Here is a 14,937-nt window from a genome sequence, read left to right on the forward strand (position 1 = left end):
GGGGGGGGGGGTTGTATTGATCTCTGTATGATACGATCAAGAGAGATACTCAGAATGTAAATCTGCTAGCTAGGCCTGGGTGGACCCCTTGGTAGATTTAGTGTTTATATCAGTTTCCCTTGATTTCTTAATAAATTGTTATAGAAACCTTTTCTGTTCTTTGCTAGTTATTTGGAGAGTGTTTTCTGTGCCTTGTTTTGAGTACGTGGACAGTTTCATTTCTTTACATGTCAAAATATATGATATATGTTGAATAGAGGGGCCCTCATTTCCGCCCCCCGCCCCCCTCCCAACTTTGCTGGTACTAAGGTTTAAACTTAGGGGCCTTGTTCTCTCTCTCAAGCCATGCCTCCAGTCTGGCATTTTGCTAGTTAATTGGAGATGGATTCTCAAGGACTTCTCTGCCCAAGCTGACTTCAAATCCTAGTCCTGTGGACCTCAGCTTCCTAAGGAGCTAAGATTATAGACCTGAGCTACTGAGTCCAGCTAAAGCTCCTATTTTTAATAAGAATCTGTTGACTTTGCTTCAGTTTACTTAGTTTTAGCTATTTCTCTCTCTCTTTTCTCTCTCTCTCAGTATATTACTTGCACAAGTAATATAACAAGTAGGGGGTTTCATTGTGTCATTTCCATATGCATGTACAATGTATTCCACCAAACTCTTCTGTCACTCTCCCTATTCCTATACCTCTTCTAAAACAATGTCAGTGGGTTTTGCTGTTCTCTGTTCATATATGCAAGTGAAATATCCATCCTTGCTCACATTCTCCATTCCTGTCCCACTTAGGAGGAAGCCTGTGGTGCTTTCCTGTCTTTCTTTTCTTTTCTTTTTTCTATTTATTTATTTATTTTTTGGGTCCGGTCGTGGGGCCTGAACTCTGGGCCTGGGCGCTGTCCCTCAGCTCTTCAGCTCAAGGCTAGCGCTCTACCACTTGAGCCACAGCGCCACTTCCAGCTTTTTTCTTTTTGCTTATGTGGTGCTGAGGATTAGAACCCAGGGCCTCAGGCATGCAAGGCAAGCGCTCTACCACTGAGCCACCTTCCCAGCCCTCCCTGAGCTTCTTTTGCTCAAGGCTAGCACTCTACTACTTGAGCCACTGTGCCACTTCCTGGCTTTTTTCTGTGTATGTGGTCCTGAGGAATCGAACCCAGGGCTTCACATATGCAGGGCAAGCACTCTACCATTGAGCCACATTCCCAGTCCTGAATTGTTTTCTCTTTTCCTGTCCCCTCAACCCTCTATTGATGAACGGCTTTCAGAGGTTCCTTACGCCATCTTCATACTTGAGTGCAGTTCTTATTGTAATTTACCCACTATCATTGCTTTTTTTCCTCTCCCCTTCCTCCTCCTACCCTCAACTGTGTGTGTGTGTGTGTGTGTGTGTGTGTGTGTATCAATACATACATGTCCATAGATGTATATCTGGCTTTCACAAATGAGCAAGAAGCATGCAATATTTCCCTTTTTAAATTTGGCTTTTCTTGCTTTAGCATGCTCTCCAAGCAGTTGTAGCTATTTTTGAGGAAGTACCTAGAGTCCTTTTGGGGACTTAAATGATGTTAGTCTTGAAGGCCTGATAGCAAAGAGGTGGTTTGCTTAAATTTAATATCATAGCTCATTAGTAATAATGATATTTTGCCATTGGGCATCTAGAAATGAGGAAAGAGCTAGTCTGTTTTTCCTCTTTTTTGGGGGGAAAGGTGGTGCCAGTACTGGGGCTTGAACTCAGGGCCTGGGTGCTTTCTTTAGCTTTTTTTGCTCAAGGCTGGTGCTCTTAGCCATTTGAATCATAACCACAGCTCCATATCTGGCATTTTGGTAGTTATTGGAGATAAGGGTCTCATGGACTTTTCCTGCCTATGCTGACTTTGAACTGTGATCCTTAGATCTCAGCCTCCTGAGTAGCTAGGGTTACAGATATGAACTGCCAGTGCCCTGATTTTTATTTTTTTATTAAAAAAATTTTTTTTTGTCAGTCTTGGGGCTTGAACTCTGGGCCTGTGCACTGTCCCTCAGCTCTTCAGCTCAAGGCTAATACCCTACTACTTGAGCCACAACACCACTTCTGGCTTTTTTCTGCTTATGTAGTGCTGAGGAATCGAACCCAGGACCGCATGCATACAAGGCAAGCACTCTACCACTGAGCCACCTTCCCAGCCCATCTTTTTTTTTTTAAGTTAGAGTTTCACTGGTTAGCTTAGGTAGTTCAGATTTTCAACCCTTTAGCCCTAGACTCCTTATTTTAAATTTAGTTTTTTACAGTTAAGGAAATCAGACATACACACTGATAATGAATGCAAAATATGTTGGTGTCTCCCTCCCTCCCTTCCTCCCTTCCTTCTTTCCTTCCTTCCTTTCCGTTTGTGGGACCTGACCGCTGGGCCTGCCCACTGTCCCTCAGCTCTTCAGCTCAAGGCTAGCGCTCTACCACATGAGCCACAGCACCACTTCCAGCTTTTTTCTTTTTGCTTATGTGGTGCTGAGGAATCGAACCCAGGGCCTCAGGCATGCAAGGCAGGCGCTCTACCACTGAGCCACCTTCCCAGCCCGATTTTATCTTTCTTAATCCTTGGAGTTATACTCACCTCTTATGCTTATATTTAGAATCCTAAGGGGATACTTCCTTAACTTTGGTGCAATTAGAATTTACTCCATCATCTTGCTTTTTTTGTGGAGTATTTGATATTTGAAAAATGGAGTTAAAGCTCAGGCTGGACAGTCAGTAATTTGAATCCAATGTAGTGAGATCCCTTCTCCAAATAAATAACCCAATTACATAATTAATTAAAAATGGAGTTTTAAGTACAGTAATCCACCTTTTTTTTTTTTTTTTTTAATCGGTCGTGGGGCTTGAACTCTGGGCTTGGGCGCTGTCCTTGTGCTCTTCAGCTCAAGGTGAGTGCTCTACCGCTTGAGCCACAGCACCACTTCTGGTTTTTCTAGCGGTTTATTGGAGATAAGAGTCTCACGAACTTTCCTGCCCGGGCTGGCTTTGAACCTTAGATGGCTTTGAGATCCTCAGATCTGAGCCTCCTGAGTAGCTAGGATGACAGGCGTGAGCCACCGGCACCTGGCTTCCACCTTTGTTTTTGGAGCTTATGTTCTGATAACCCCACTAATAACTTAAGCTGCCAGTGGCACCAAACCTTGTAACTGAATGCCTTTCCCTCCTAAGCAAGAGCTTGCCATGTATGTACCCTGGCTGCAGCTTTCACAGTTTGAGGTGCAGCAGGAAAACCAGCATACATTTCTTTTTTCTTCCTCATGATCTCATGAATAAAAGATTGTTCTTCTTGTAGATCTTAGCAACTTCAGCATAATTTTTTTTTCCTTAAGGTGAGAACTCTCCTTTTTTTCACTTAAAGGACTTTTCTTTGCATCTTTTAATTGCCAATATCATCATCGTTCTTATTTTCTGGGTCCATTATTAGTAGGTTACTTAAGCACAATAGGGTACTGATAATCAAAATAGCTACTGTTGCATTGTGACCACTGAGCAGGTATCTTGGAGGGAATGCTGGACATCCTGGAAAGAAAGAAGCAGGATGGTACAGATTTCATCATACTACTCAGCACAGTGTGGATTTTAAAACTCATGAATTGTTTATATTGGGAATTTTCCATTGAGTATGATCAGGCTTTTGATTGACTGTCGGTAACTGGAACTGAAGGTCAAGGAACAGAAGGGCTGCTACAATTGTTTGGGGTTTTCTGAAGTAAAAAAAAGTTACAGATTTCTGGAGCAAGTCTATGACCCAGGGAGGGCTTCTGTAGGTACCTGGTACTTGCTTTTGGGTTTGACTTAGTGTTTGAGGCCCTGATGTCAGCTTCCTGGAGCTTTCTAGAGCTCCTCGTCATGGCTACAGAGAGGTCTCAGGTTAACACAATATGACATCTAAGTGGCACTGTGGAAATCAGAGAGCCTAAGTACAAATGATTTAGTAAGTGTTAATAATGTGTGTCACTAGTAAGATTAGCTGCTATATAGTATGTTTACTGCTTTTATACAAAATTGTCCAAGGTAATATTAATGGTTACCTTTCTTGCTATTTCTATGTGTGTAGTATTTTAATGCGTAAGGCAAAAAAGAAAAGGATGCATGTTTATTATTTGGGGAGATGAACTTGCAATTGAACTTAACAATGAATAGAAGTAGCCGCAGAAAGAGTGTCAAAGGAGATTTAACACAAATGATGTGAAAGGGGGAAAAAAGATAATATTAGATGAAATGATATTGAAGGCAATAAGACCATTTAAGGTTGAAGTGTCCAGGAAGAGGGAACTGTTGATCAGAGGGAGAAATCATAGGAAAGAATGCAAAAGCCTGAATAAAAGCTGAACTAGTTACTTTGTGAAGTATTAGAGGTTGAGAAAATGGGGTCTCTAACTTTGTTTTTGGAATTTCAGGGGCTGCTTGGATGGGGTTATTACTTGATAATGCTTCCATTCCGGTTTACCTATTACACGATACTTGATATATTTAGGTATGTACCTCTGCATTTATGTATCAATAGCAAGAGTAGACTTTGGAGCTGAAACATAACCAGAATAATTTTTAGTATTCTACTAGTTTTTGCCTTGCCAATTTGTCATCATATTGAATATTCTTCCTGTACTGTCTTTTACTATAGTATGAAAAATAATTTAAATTGTTCAAGCATAGTGGCAGGTTTTATAAATGAAATGGTTTTTAAATTAATCTTGCTTATTTGCAAATATACTATCAATCCATGCCGGTCATTGTAATCTCAGCTGCTTAGGAGATGGACCTGGTGAGGATCATGGTTCAAGGTCAGCTCAAGCAAAGTGTTTGTGACATCCCATTTCGGCCAATAGCCTGGACATGGTGATGCCCACCTGTCATCCCAGCTGTGGTAGGAACATCAGTAAGAGGATCGCAGTCTGCTGGCTTAGGCAAAAAGTGAGACCCTATCTCAGAAATACAAGGGCTAGACAAGCCGGGCACCAGTGGCTAGTACCTGTAATCCTAACTATTCAGGAAGCTGAAATCTGCCGATTACAGTTTGAAACCAGCCAGGGCAGGGAAAGTCCTAACACTCTTATCCCCAGTTAATACCCCCTGCCAAAAAAAAAAAAATTCCCAAATTGGAACTGTGGCTCAAGTGGTAGAGTGCTAGCCTGAAACAAAAAGGCTCAGGGATAGCTCTTAGGCCCTGAGTTCAAGCCCCAGGACCAGTGCAAAAAACAACCACCAAAAGACCCAGGGCTAGACATGTAGCTCAAGTTGTAGGGTTCCTCCCTGCTGGTAAGCACAACTGCGTTCAGACCCCAATTCAACCACCCCCCCCAAAAAAAAAAATCAATCTGCCCACATGTAGTGGTCTCCCCACTATTCCCCCCACCATATTTATTGCCTCTCCACCCCTTAGTTCAGGGGTGGGGAATCCTCAGTGCAACTGCAGGCAGGACTGGACATCCAGCAAATCCAAGAGCTTTTCCATAGCAAGACAAACCTCAGTAGCAGCTAACATCATGCACCAATTAGCCCTTGGCAGGGAAAGGCTCCCTGGTCCTGTCCTAGGTAGTTAATCTCCACTCCCTTTTGTTTCTAACCACCCTCTTCTAACCTCATGCTTCAGGAACTGATACTCCAAAACCTCTTCTCTCTCTGACCACTCAGAATCCCAACTCAGTCTCTTGCTGTGAGGGTACCCACTCAGCTCTAGGTTTCTCCCATTGTAGTCACATGGACCCTGTTTTGCAGATTTCCTTTTGCCCTGGCAACCCGTTGATTGCTGGTGCTGGAACCCTGCTCCTCAGTGTACCATTCAAAGAACTCCTCATTGGATCTACAGGGTCCAACACTAGGAAATACTGAGTGGAACCTGACTTCCTGGCAGATCAGACTTGAGGTGTCCCATCTAGAGCTACACTTCAGCTTTTTGGGAAACTAAAATGTTTAGGGCATCTAGGCCAGCAGATAGAGCTTGACATGACATGTGATCTGTACCTTGCATACAGTGCAACTTGTATACAATCCTTCCAGATTATGGGGTGGCTTTTTGGGTCGTACAGAGAAGACCTAGCTAGGTCTTCCTGAGGAATTGCCTTGCTCCTGGTTGTTTTAGGGAACTGCCTGCTTAGTGGCTTCCTGGCTTCAGCAAAGCCACATCGCAGTGACCTGCTCCTTACTCTTTCCATCCATGTTTTATTTACTACTGGGCACATCAGAACCTTTAAAACCATAGTGAAGTCTAATTTGACATCTCTGTCTTAGATGACGCTGATCATAGGAATATACTGCAGTTAGAAACAAACGTTAAAAGTCTTTGTCTACTTCCTAAAGTTAAAGAGAAAATTCTGACATAGTTAATGTCAGAGAAGGTAGTCAAAATATTGGTCTTTTCAGGAATTGCTGATTACCTTCCCATGCATATAACTTCTTGTATTTTGTGTTAATTTGCTCTGGATGTTTGTGTCAATGAATTGGGGTTGATTATTACTCAGGAGAAATTCAAGTGTGATTGTCTATACATGGGGGATTTGTGAAGAATTGGCTCAAGATTTAGCAGAGAAAGTATACTGGTTTATTTACCCTTTCTGTGCTGAGATGTCTTCAAGTAAATGAATTCTGTTTGCTTTCCTTGGGAAGTTATGCATGGCATGTGTTACTAATTTTAATGTAGCTATATCATCAGGCAACATGTTCCGTGCTCTGTAGCACATTGGCCTCTACCCCCTCGCCCTCTGGGGAAACCCAAAGCGTAAAGAAATGAATGATGCTAGACACACAGGGTAGGGTGAGCTTGCTAGGAATCTATGTCAACTTTGGAGTAGCTGATGGTTCTCCAAACCTGCCAAGTATCTCCTCAGTCTGTTTTTAACTTCCTCCATTCATGCAGTCAGCCATCAAAAATTAATTATTTTTCAATTGTGGAATTTGAATTCAGGGCCTGGGTGCTCTCTGTCCTTAAGCTTTTTTTTTTTTTTTTTTTTTTTTTTTGGGGGGGGGGTCCAGTCGTGGGTCCTGAACTCTGGGCCTGGGCACTGTCCCTCAGCTCTTCAGCTCAAGGCTAGTGCTCTACCACTTGAGCCACAGCACCACTTCCAGCTTTTTTCTTTTTGCTTATGTGGTGCTAAGGAATGGAACCCAGGGCCTCAGGCATGCAAGGCAAGCGCTCTACCACTGAGCCAACTTCCCAGCCCCTCCTTAAGCTTTTTTGCTCAAAGCTAATTCTCTACCACTTTGAGCCACAGCACCACTTCTGGTTTTCTGGGGGTTCATTGGAGATAAGAGCCTCACAGACTTTTCTGCCCAGGCTGGCTTCAAACCGTGATCCTCAGGTCTCAGCCTCCTGAGTAGCCAGGATGACAGGCTTGAGCCACTGATGCTTGGCTAGAAAGCAAAACTTACCTGCCACTTGAATTAACAAGTAACTTGTGATTATAAATTTGTGTGTGAAGTACCCCTATTCATAATTTGAATACATTGGGAGCATGAACTGAACATTGAAAATCTCAAGAAGTCAGAAAGGGGAGTAAGAGGAACTTCCAGAAATAGATCTGTATTGTGGGGCGGCACTGGCCACTAGTGCTTCCTATGAGGTCAGACAGGTTCTGCTCCATGTTGCCCCCGTGGAAATTACTGTGGAGCACTTGCTGCAGTATGGCGAGTGACTAAGGTACCAGATGTTTAAGTTTACAAGACCAGGCACTGGGGGCTCATGCCAGAAATCCTAGCTACTCTAGAGGCTGAAATCTGAGGATCATGTTTCAAAGCCAGCCCTGGCAGGACAGTCCATGAGACTCTTACCTGTTAACCCACCAACAAGCCAGAGTGGAGCTATGGCTCAAGTGGTGGAGTGTTAGCCTTGAGCAAATAAAAAAAAAAAAGCTCAGGGACAGTGTACAGGCCCTGAGTTCAAGACCCAGTGTTTACATACACACAAAAGACATTTAATCAATTAATTTAGAAGATTCACAATTGGCTAGTGTCTGCCCATGATCTTCCATTCCCAACCCTTCTGGTCCTCAGTTTTTCTGCGGAAAGACTTGAGGATTTGTGTAGGCCAGTGTTGGAATTTATAATCCTAGTAGTTTGCGTTCTTCTCAAGCAGCCCATGGAGCTTTGTGGCTCTTAAGCCAGACTTTGCTCTCAGGCTTGATGATCCACTACACAGTCTGGCTCTTTGCGGCCGTGTCACATGGGCTTTGTTGACAGCGCCTGTATATACAAACTGGCCCGCTCCATATGCACTACAGTAAGCCGATTCATGTGATATTTATTCCTTCCTCCCCAGGTTTGCTCTTCGTTTTATACGGCCTGACCCTCGCAGCCGGGTCACTGACCCCGTTGGGGACATTGTTTCATTTATGCACTCTTTTGAAGAGAAATATGGGAGGGCACACCCTGTCTTCTACCAGGGAACGTACAGCCAGGTCAGTGCCACGAACCATATAGATGCCAACTTAACAATCTGAGTTTGTCCTCAAAGAAGAGCAGACGCTAGCCCTCATCGCTGTCATTCTTTTACTCAAAACCGTGCTTAGCTCTTCAGTGCTTACAGCAATGAACAAGAGGCCAGACTCTCCTTGCTGTACTGCCAGTCTTCCTCTAAGTTCTGTTCTGCCCACTTGGTTCCTTCACTCTTGGTTCTAGCTCCCTTCCTACCTCAGAGCCTTGGCTGGTGTGAGTCCCTCCCCCTGGAATGCCTTTCTTCCCCATTTTGCCCGGTGAGAACTTTGCCCATTCTTTAACGAGCTCACGTCCTTCATGCCCTCTTCCAGCCATTCTGATTACATGCCCTTCTTGAATTGGAAACCCCAGTGTCTTTTCCTGTTGTTCCCTCCTGGTTTTTTTTGTTTGTAGCAATTTCACTTCCCTCCTTATGCTTGTTTGTGTTCGTCTTAACTTCCTTGCTCAGGCCGCACATGTGGTGAAGACAGAGCCTAAATCTGATTTGATCCATCCCAGAACTGAATGGCACATATAGGTCATAGACTCATTCAACGTAAGCCTCAGCAGGCGAAGAACACTTACTTACAGGTCTCTGGTTCGCAAGCATATCAGATTGCCAGAGAAAAATAAGGAATTAACACTGTGAGCATAGCTGAAAGGGTGGAATCCTAGAAGCTTCAGGATTCCCAAATCTTACCTGGGCAAGGATTCGGGGGAGCTAACCCTTGCTCCTGCCCAAATCCAGTATTTCTGTCTCCTGCTAGCTGCTGCCACCCCAGTTAAGAAATATCACATAGCTCTGTGTGGCAATAAGGCATGTGCTCAATGCTGGAGACCTAGGGATGAAGAGAGGAGCATTTCTCTCTACCCTCCACCATGTCCCTGAGGGTCAGCCACCGCTGGCCATTGAGGGAACACTAATTACAAAGCGGAAAGCACAGCTGGGCACTGGTGGCTCACGCCTGTCATCCTAGCTATTTAAGGAGGCTGAGATCTGAGGATCGTGGTTCAAAGCCAGCCCGGGCAGGAAAGTCCGTGAGACTCGGATCTCCAATGAACCACCAGAAAATCGGAAGTGGTGTTGTGGCTCAAAATGCTAGAGTGCTCGCCTTGAGCTGAAGAGCTGAGGGACAGCGCCCAGGCCCAGAGTTCAAGCCCCATGACCAACAGTAAAATAAAGTGGAAGGCGCTCAGGATACTCCTGTGCACAAGCCTACACAAGAGGTTTGGACGCTAGCTTTGTCTTCAGTGGTCTAAACACTGGGCTCCTCAGCATGGCTTTGATCTCATTCCTGCTCGCTGTGGGGGATCTGCCTCATCTATGCAGTTCTTTATTTTTTAAAGTAAGAATTTGGTAGCTGTAAAGTGGCAAAATTCTCAGCTCCCTTCCCACATGGTCAGATTCTCCTGCTTTTAGCGTTCTTTCTACTGTGGGAATAGCTCACTTTTCTGTGACTTGTTGAGGAACCTGTATGTGTCAGCTTGTCTGCTTAACGTTCCTGACAGCATTTAGATCCTAACAACACTAAACCTTTTTGTTGAAGCTTATTAGCCTAGATTTTCTATAGGGGAAAAGAAAAAAGCACCCGGGTGCCAAGGTTGCAATAGCCCAGTGTCTGTACTCTTGCTCACCTTTTCATTTCTTTTTGGTCATTAATACATAGGTATATTAATGATGACTATTAGCCTAAGCTCAAGAATGGTCTTTATAATCACCAGTGACCTTGTGTCTCCCACAGGCACTCAATGATGCTAAGCGAGAGCTTCGCTTTCTCCTGGTTTATCTTCATGGAGATGACCACCAGGACTCGGATGAGTTCTGTCGGTAAGTCATGAGACATCATCTGACTTTCTCCTCATGGTTTGTAGTGACCAAGTTGTTCTTACGTTGTTTTCATCCCTTTCCACAGCAATACACTCTGTGCACCTGAAGTTATTTCACTAATAAACACTAGGATGCTCTTCTGGGCCTGTTCTACAAACAAACCTGAGGGATACAGGGGTATGTGTTTTTTTCTTTTGCCTCATTGAGATGGTCAGGATGTTTTTGGTTGTTGTTGGTTTTTGTTTTTTTTGTTTTGTTTTGTTTTTTGTCGGTCTTGGAGCTTGAACTCTGGGCCTGGGCGCTGTCCCCCAGCTCTTCAGCTCAAGGTGAGTGCTCTACTACTTGAGCCACAGCACCACCTCTGGTTTTCTGAGTGGTTTATTGGAGATAAGAATTTCACTGAGTTTCCTGCCCAGGCTGGCTTTGAACCTGATCCTCAGATCTCAGCCTCCTAAGGGGCTAAGATTACAGGCGTGAGCCACGGACACCCGGCCCGTCAGGATGTTTTTGGAAAGGTCTGGAAAGACATACCGCCACTTGCTATGTCAGTGTGCTAAACACAATGCCAGATGCTGTTTTTTACATCATTTAGTCTTGTCAGCAGGCCTTAGAAGTGAGGGTTGTGTTGCTTTTATTTATGATACAGAAAACAGACTCAAGGAGTTCAAGCCAGGATCACACAGTTCTTGGATTTTGGAACAGGATCAGGTCTGATAGACTCTGAGGCCTGTGTGTTACATACAGAGAGCCATGGCCAGAAACGGGTTTATTTTTAAAGGCAGCTTGCCTTTAGTCTTTTTTTTTTTCTTCTTCTTTTTTGTCAGTCATGGGGCTTGAACTTGGACTAGGTGCTGTCCCTGAGCTCTTCAGCTCAAGGCCAGCACTCTACCATTTTGAGCCAATGCGCCACTCCCACTTTTCTGGTGGTTAATTGGAGATAAGAGTCTTAGAAGCCGGGTGCTGGTGGCTCACGCCTGTAATCCTAGCTACTCGGGAGGCTGAGATCTGAGGATCACGGTTCAAAGCCAGCCCAGGCAGGAGAGACCGTGAGACTCCGATCTCCAATAAACCACCAGAAAACCGGAAGTGGCGCTGTGGCTCAAGTGGTAGAGCGCTCGCCTTGAGCTGAAGAGCTGAGGGACAGCGCCCAGGCCCAGAGTTCAAGCCCCACAGCCGACCAAAAAAAAAAAAAAAGTCTTAGAACTTTCTTATCCGAGCTGACTTTGAAGTGCAATCCTCAGATCTCACACTCCTGAGTAGCTAGGATTACAGGTGTGAACCAATGCCTGGTTTGCCTTCAGTCTTTTTTTTTTTTTTTTTTGCCAGTCCTGGGGCTTAAACTCAGAGCCTGGTTACTGTCCATGAGCTGCTTTTGCTCAAGACTAGCACTCTACCACTTGAGTCACAGCACCACTTCCATCCTTTTCTGTTTATGTGGCACTGAGGAATCAAACCCAGAGCTTCATGCATTCTAGGCAAGCACTCTGCCATTACGCCACATTTTCAGCCCTTGCCTTCAATCTTAATAAGCTTTTTTTCTTTGTCTGTCATGGGGCTTGAACTCAGGGCCTAGGTTCTGTCCCTGAGTACTTTTTGCACAAGGCTAGTACTCTACCACTTTGAGCCACAGAGCCACTTCTGGTATTCTGGTGGTTCATTGAAGATAGGAGCCTCATGGACTTTCCTGCCCAGGCTGACTTTGAACCATGATCCTCAGATCTCATCCTCCTGAGTTGCTAGGATCACAGGTGTGAGCCACCAGAGGGCCGGCCAATAACTAGATTCTTTATAGAGCCTTCTCTGCCATTAGGTAGAAGCATTATCTTTCGAGTTCTGCAGACTCTCCTAGCATCCTACCAGCCACACCCTACCAGGAAAGCCTGGCCTATTGGTTTAAGAACACAAACTTTATCCAAAATCTCCCCAAGAGAAAAGGAAGTAGAAAAGAAACGCACCTCCCTTTTTTCCCAAGTGGAATTAAAGTGCTTTTTTCTCCGGGAAAGTCAGGGCTGATCCGTTTCATATCTGTCTTGCCCTTGATCTCTTGGGTGTTTTTGTCAGTCTCACAGGCTTTACGAGAAAATACCTATCCATTCCTGGCCATGATCATGCTGAAGGACCGGAGGATGACGGTGGTGGGTCGGCTAGAAGGCCTCATCCAACCCGATGACCTCATTAACCAGCTGATGTTTATTATGGATGCGAACCAGACATACCTGCTCTCAGAACGCCTGGAAAGGTACGAGGAAGGACCTTTCTGAAAGGAAAAGACTACCTATATGTTTGGAAGGCCTCCACAAACCTAGGTTTTTGTTTTTATTTTTGTCTTGGACAACTTTAAGTGCCTTGCCCATTTGGTGTCAGGACAATTGCATACTTAAGTTAGTCTGCATTAGATCATCCATTCTTAGAAATGCAAATCAATAAAAACAGGGCTCCTTGTCTAAGAATGAGTATTCTGTCATTTAAGATAGCTGACCATCATAGAAAGAACTTAAATATAAAAAATGTGCAACGTGCCAGGCACCGGTGGCTCAAACCTGTAATCCTAGCTACTCAGGACGCTGAGATCTGAGGATTGCGGGTCAGAGCCAGCCCGGGCAGGAAAGTCCATGAGACTCTTATCTCCAGTAAACCACCAGAAAACCAGAAGTGGCGCTGTGGCTCAAGTGGTAATGCACTCGCCTTGAGCTGAAGAGCAGAGGGACAGCGCCCAGGCCCAGAGTTCAAGCCCAGGACTAACAAAAAAAAAAAAGTTCAATGGTAATAATGGCATCCTCCTGCCCCCATTACATGAATTGTGTACATTAATCTTAGAAAAGCTGAAAGGCACAGAAGGGGAGCTGAGTGTGGTGGGGAACACCAGAATCCCAGTACTAAGGAAGCTAAGGCCAGAGGATTATGAGTTTTAAGGCCGGTCTGGGTACCAGATGTAGGAGGTTTTATCCCACCAGAGCAGGCCGGCAGTCAGTTGTGCAGCAGTGGGCACAGCTCATGGAAAGTGAGGGCCGATCTGTTTCATCTCCAGTCTGTCATTGTCTACCTGGAGGTAGTTCAGATCCTACAGGTTGAGTGCTTGGTCCCCAAGACTGTCACCTATTCTCTGTGGATGCCAGTCACCCATTGTCTTGCCTGAGTTTCTACATTGTAAATGAGGATTTCCCACATCCTCCATCTTTAATACTTGGTTTACTTGGCTCAAAGAACTCAGCAATACACTTGCAGTTTATTTTAAAGGGCATCACACTGCTAAGAGCCAGTGGCTCATATCTGTAACCTAGCTATTCAGGAGGTTTAGATATGAGGATTGTGGTTTCAGGCCTACCTAGGAAGACAAATCTGAGAAACCGATCTCTATATAACCAGCAAAAAGCTGGGAGCAGAGCTGTGGTTCAAGTGGTATAGCGCCAGCCTTGAGCAGAAAAGCTAAGGGACAGTGAGTGTGTGCCCAGGACCTGAGTTCAAGCCCCAATACTGGCATAATTTTTTTTTTTTTTTTTGGTCAGTCGTGGGGCCTGAACTCTGGGCCTGGGCGCTGTCCCTCAGCTCTTCAGCTGAAGGCTAGCGCTCTACCACTTGAGTGTCTGCCCCACTTCCGGCTTTTTCTGCTTATGTGTTGCTGAGGAATTGAACCCAGGGCCTCATGCATGCAAGTCAAGCACGCTACCACTGAGCCACCTTCCCAGCCCCCAATTTTTTTTTTTAAAGCAATTCATTATATGAACTGGAGGCATGGCTTAAGTGGTAGAGTGTTAGCTGGGAGCAGGCAAGCTGGGAAAGAGTACAGTCCTGAATTCAAGTCCTAAAACCAGTCCAAAAATTTTTTTTCTTTTAAAAGAAAGAAAACTGCAAAGGCAAAAGCTATGAATATAAATAGGATTTTTTTTTTTTTTTTTTTTTTTTTTGAGTCGGGGCTTGAACTCGGGGCCTAGGCATCATCCATGTGCTCTTCAGCTCAAGGCCAGTGCTCTACCACTTGAGCCACGGCACCATTTCCAGTTTTCTGGTGGTTAATTGGAGACGAAAATCTCACAGGTTTTCTTACCCAGGCTGGCTTTGAAGCACGATCCTCAGATCTCAGCCTCCTGAGTAGCTGGGATGACAGGTGTGAGCCACCCGCGCCTGACTACAATAGGATTTTAACCATGTGAGAAGTAGAACAGGGGTGTCCAGGGCTCACCCTGCATGCACAGGGCTCTGCCATGCTCCTCAGCAGCACAAAAAGAAAAGTGCATACTTGAGGAACTTTCTGGAGTGAGAGAAATGTTCTCTCTTGATTGGAGAGGGGCGATTTCCAGGGTCACATTTATTAAAATTCATTGAATAGTGTATTTAAGATCTGTGCCTTGCAGACATTTTGAAGAAATGTTTATCTGGGGGCTGGGAAGGTGGCTCAGTGGTAGAGCGCTTGCCTTGCACGCATGAGGCCCTGGGTTCCATTCCCCAGCACCACATAAGCAAAAAGAAAAAAAGCCGGAAGTGGTGCTGTGGCTCAAGTGGTAGAGCGCCAGCCTTGAGCTGAAGAGCTGAGGGACAGCGCCCAGGCCCAGAGTTCAGACCCCACGACGGGACCAAAAAAAAAAAGAAATATTTATCTGTTCAGTCTTCGGATGGTCCATGCAAAGAGAACATAAAACTTGGGCTGGAGCTGTGGCTTGATGTTATAGTGCCTGCTGGGTAAGCTCAAGACTC

General features: G+C 44.9%; 1 protein-coding gene across 2 annotated transcripts in view; it reads left to right on the forward strand.

The window, feature by feature from the left end:
- Window positions 1–14,937, forward strand: part of Faf2 (Fas associated factor family member 2) — a 70,464-nt gene that overhangs the window by 27,442 nt on the left and 28,085 nt on the right. For both annotated transcript variants that reach the window (XR_006145321.1, XM_042667063.1), the window contains exons 4-8: window positions 4,409–4,485; window positions 8,263–8,401; window positions 10,160–10,245; window positions 10,331–10,422; window positions 12,307–12,484. Coding sequence is in view for 1 of the 2 variants with exons in the window: in XM_042667063.1 (XP_042522997.1) it covers window positions 4,409–4,485; window positions 8,263–8,401; window positions 10,160–10,245; window positions 10,331–10,422; window positions 12,307–12,484 (572 nt within the window). In the remaining variant the exon portion in view is untranslated. The remainder of the gene's footprint in view (window positions 1–4,408; window positions 4,486–8,262; window positions 8,402–10,159; window positions 10,246–10,330; window positions 10,423–12,306; window positions 12,485–14,937) is intronic.

This window comes from Dipodomys spectabilis, unplaced genomic scaffold (assembly GCF_019054845.1).
Source record: "Dipodomys spectabilis isolate Male_0828 unplaced genomic scaffold, ASM1905484v1 ptg000375l, whole genome shotgun sequence".
Lineage (NCBI taxonomy): Eukaryota > Metazoa > Chordata > Mammalia > Rodentia > Heteromyidae > Dipodomys > Dipodomys spectabilis.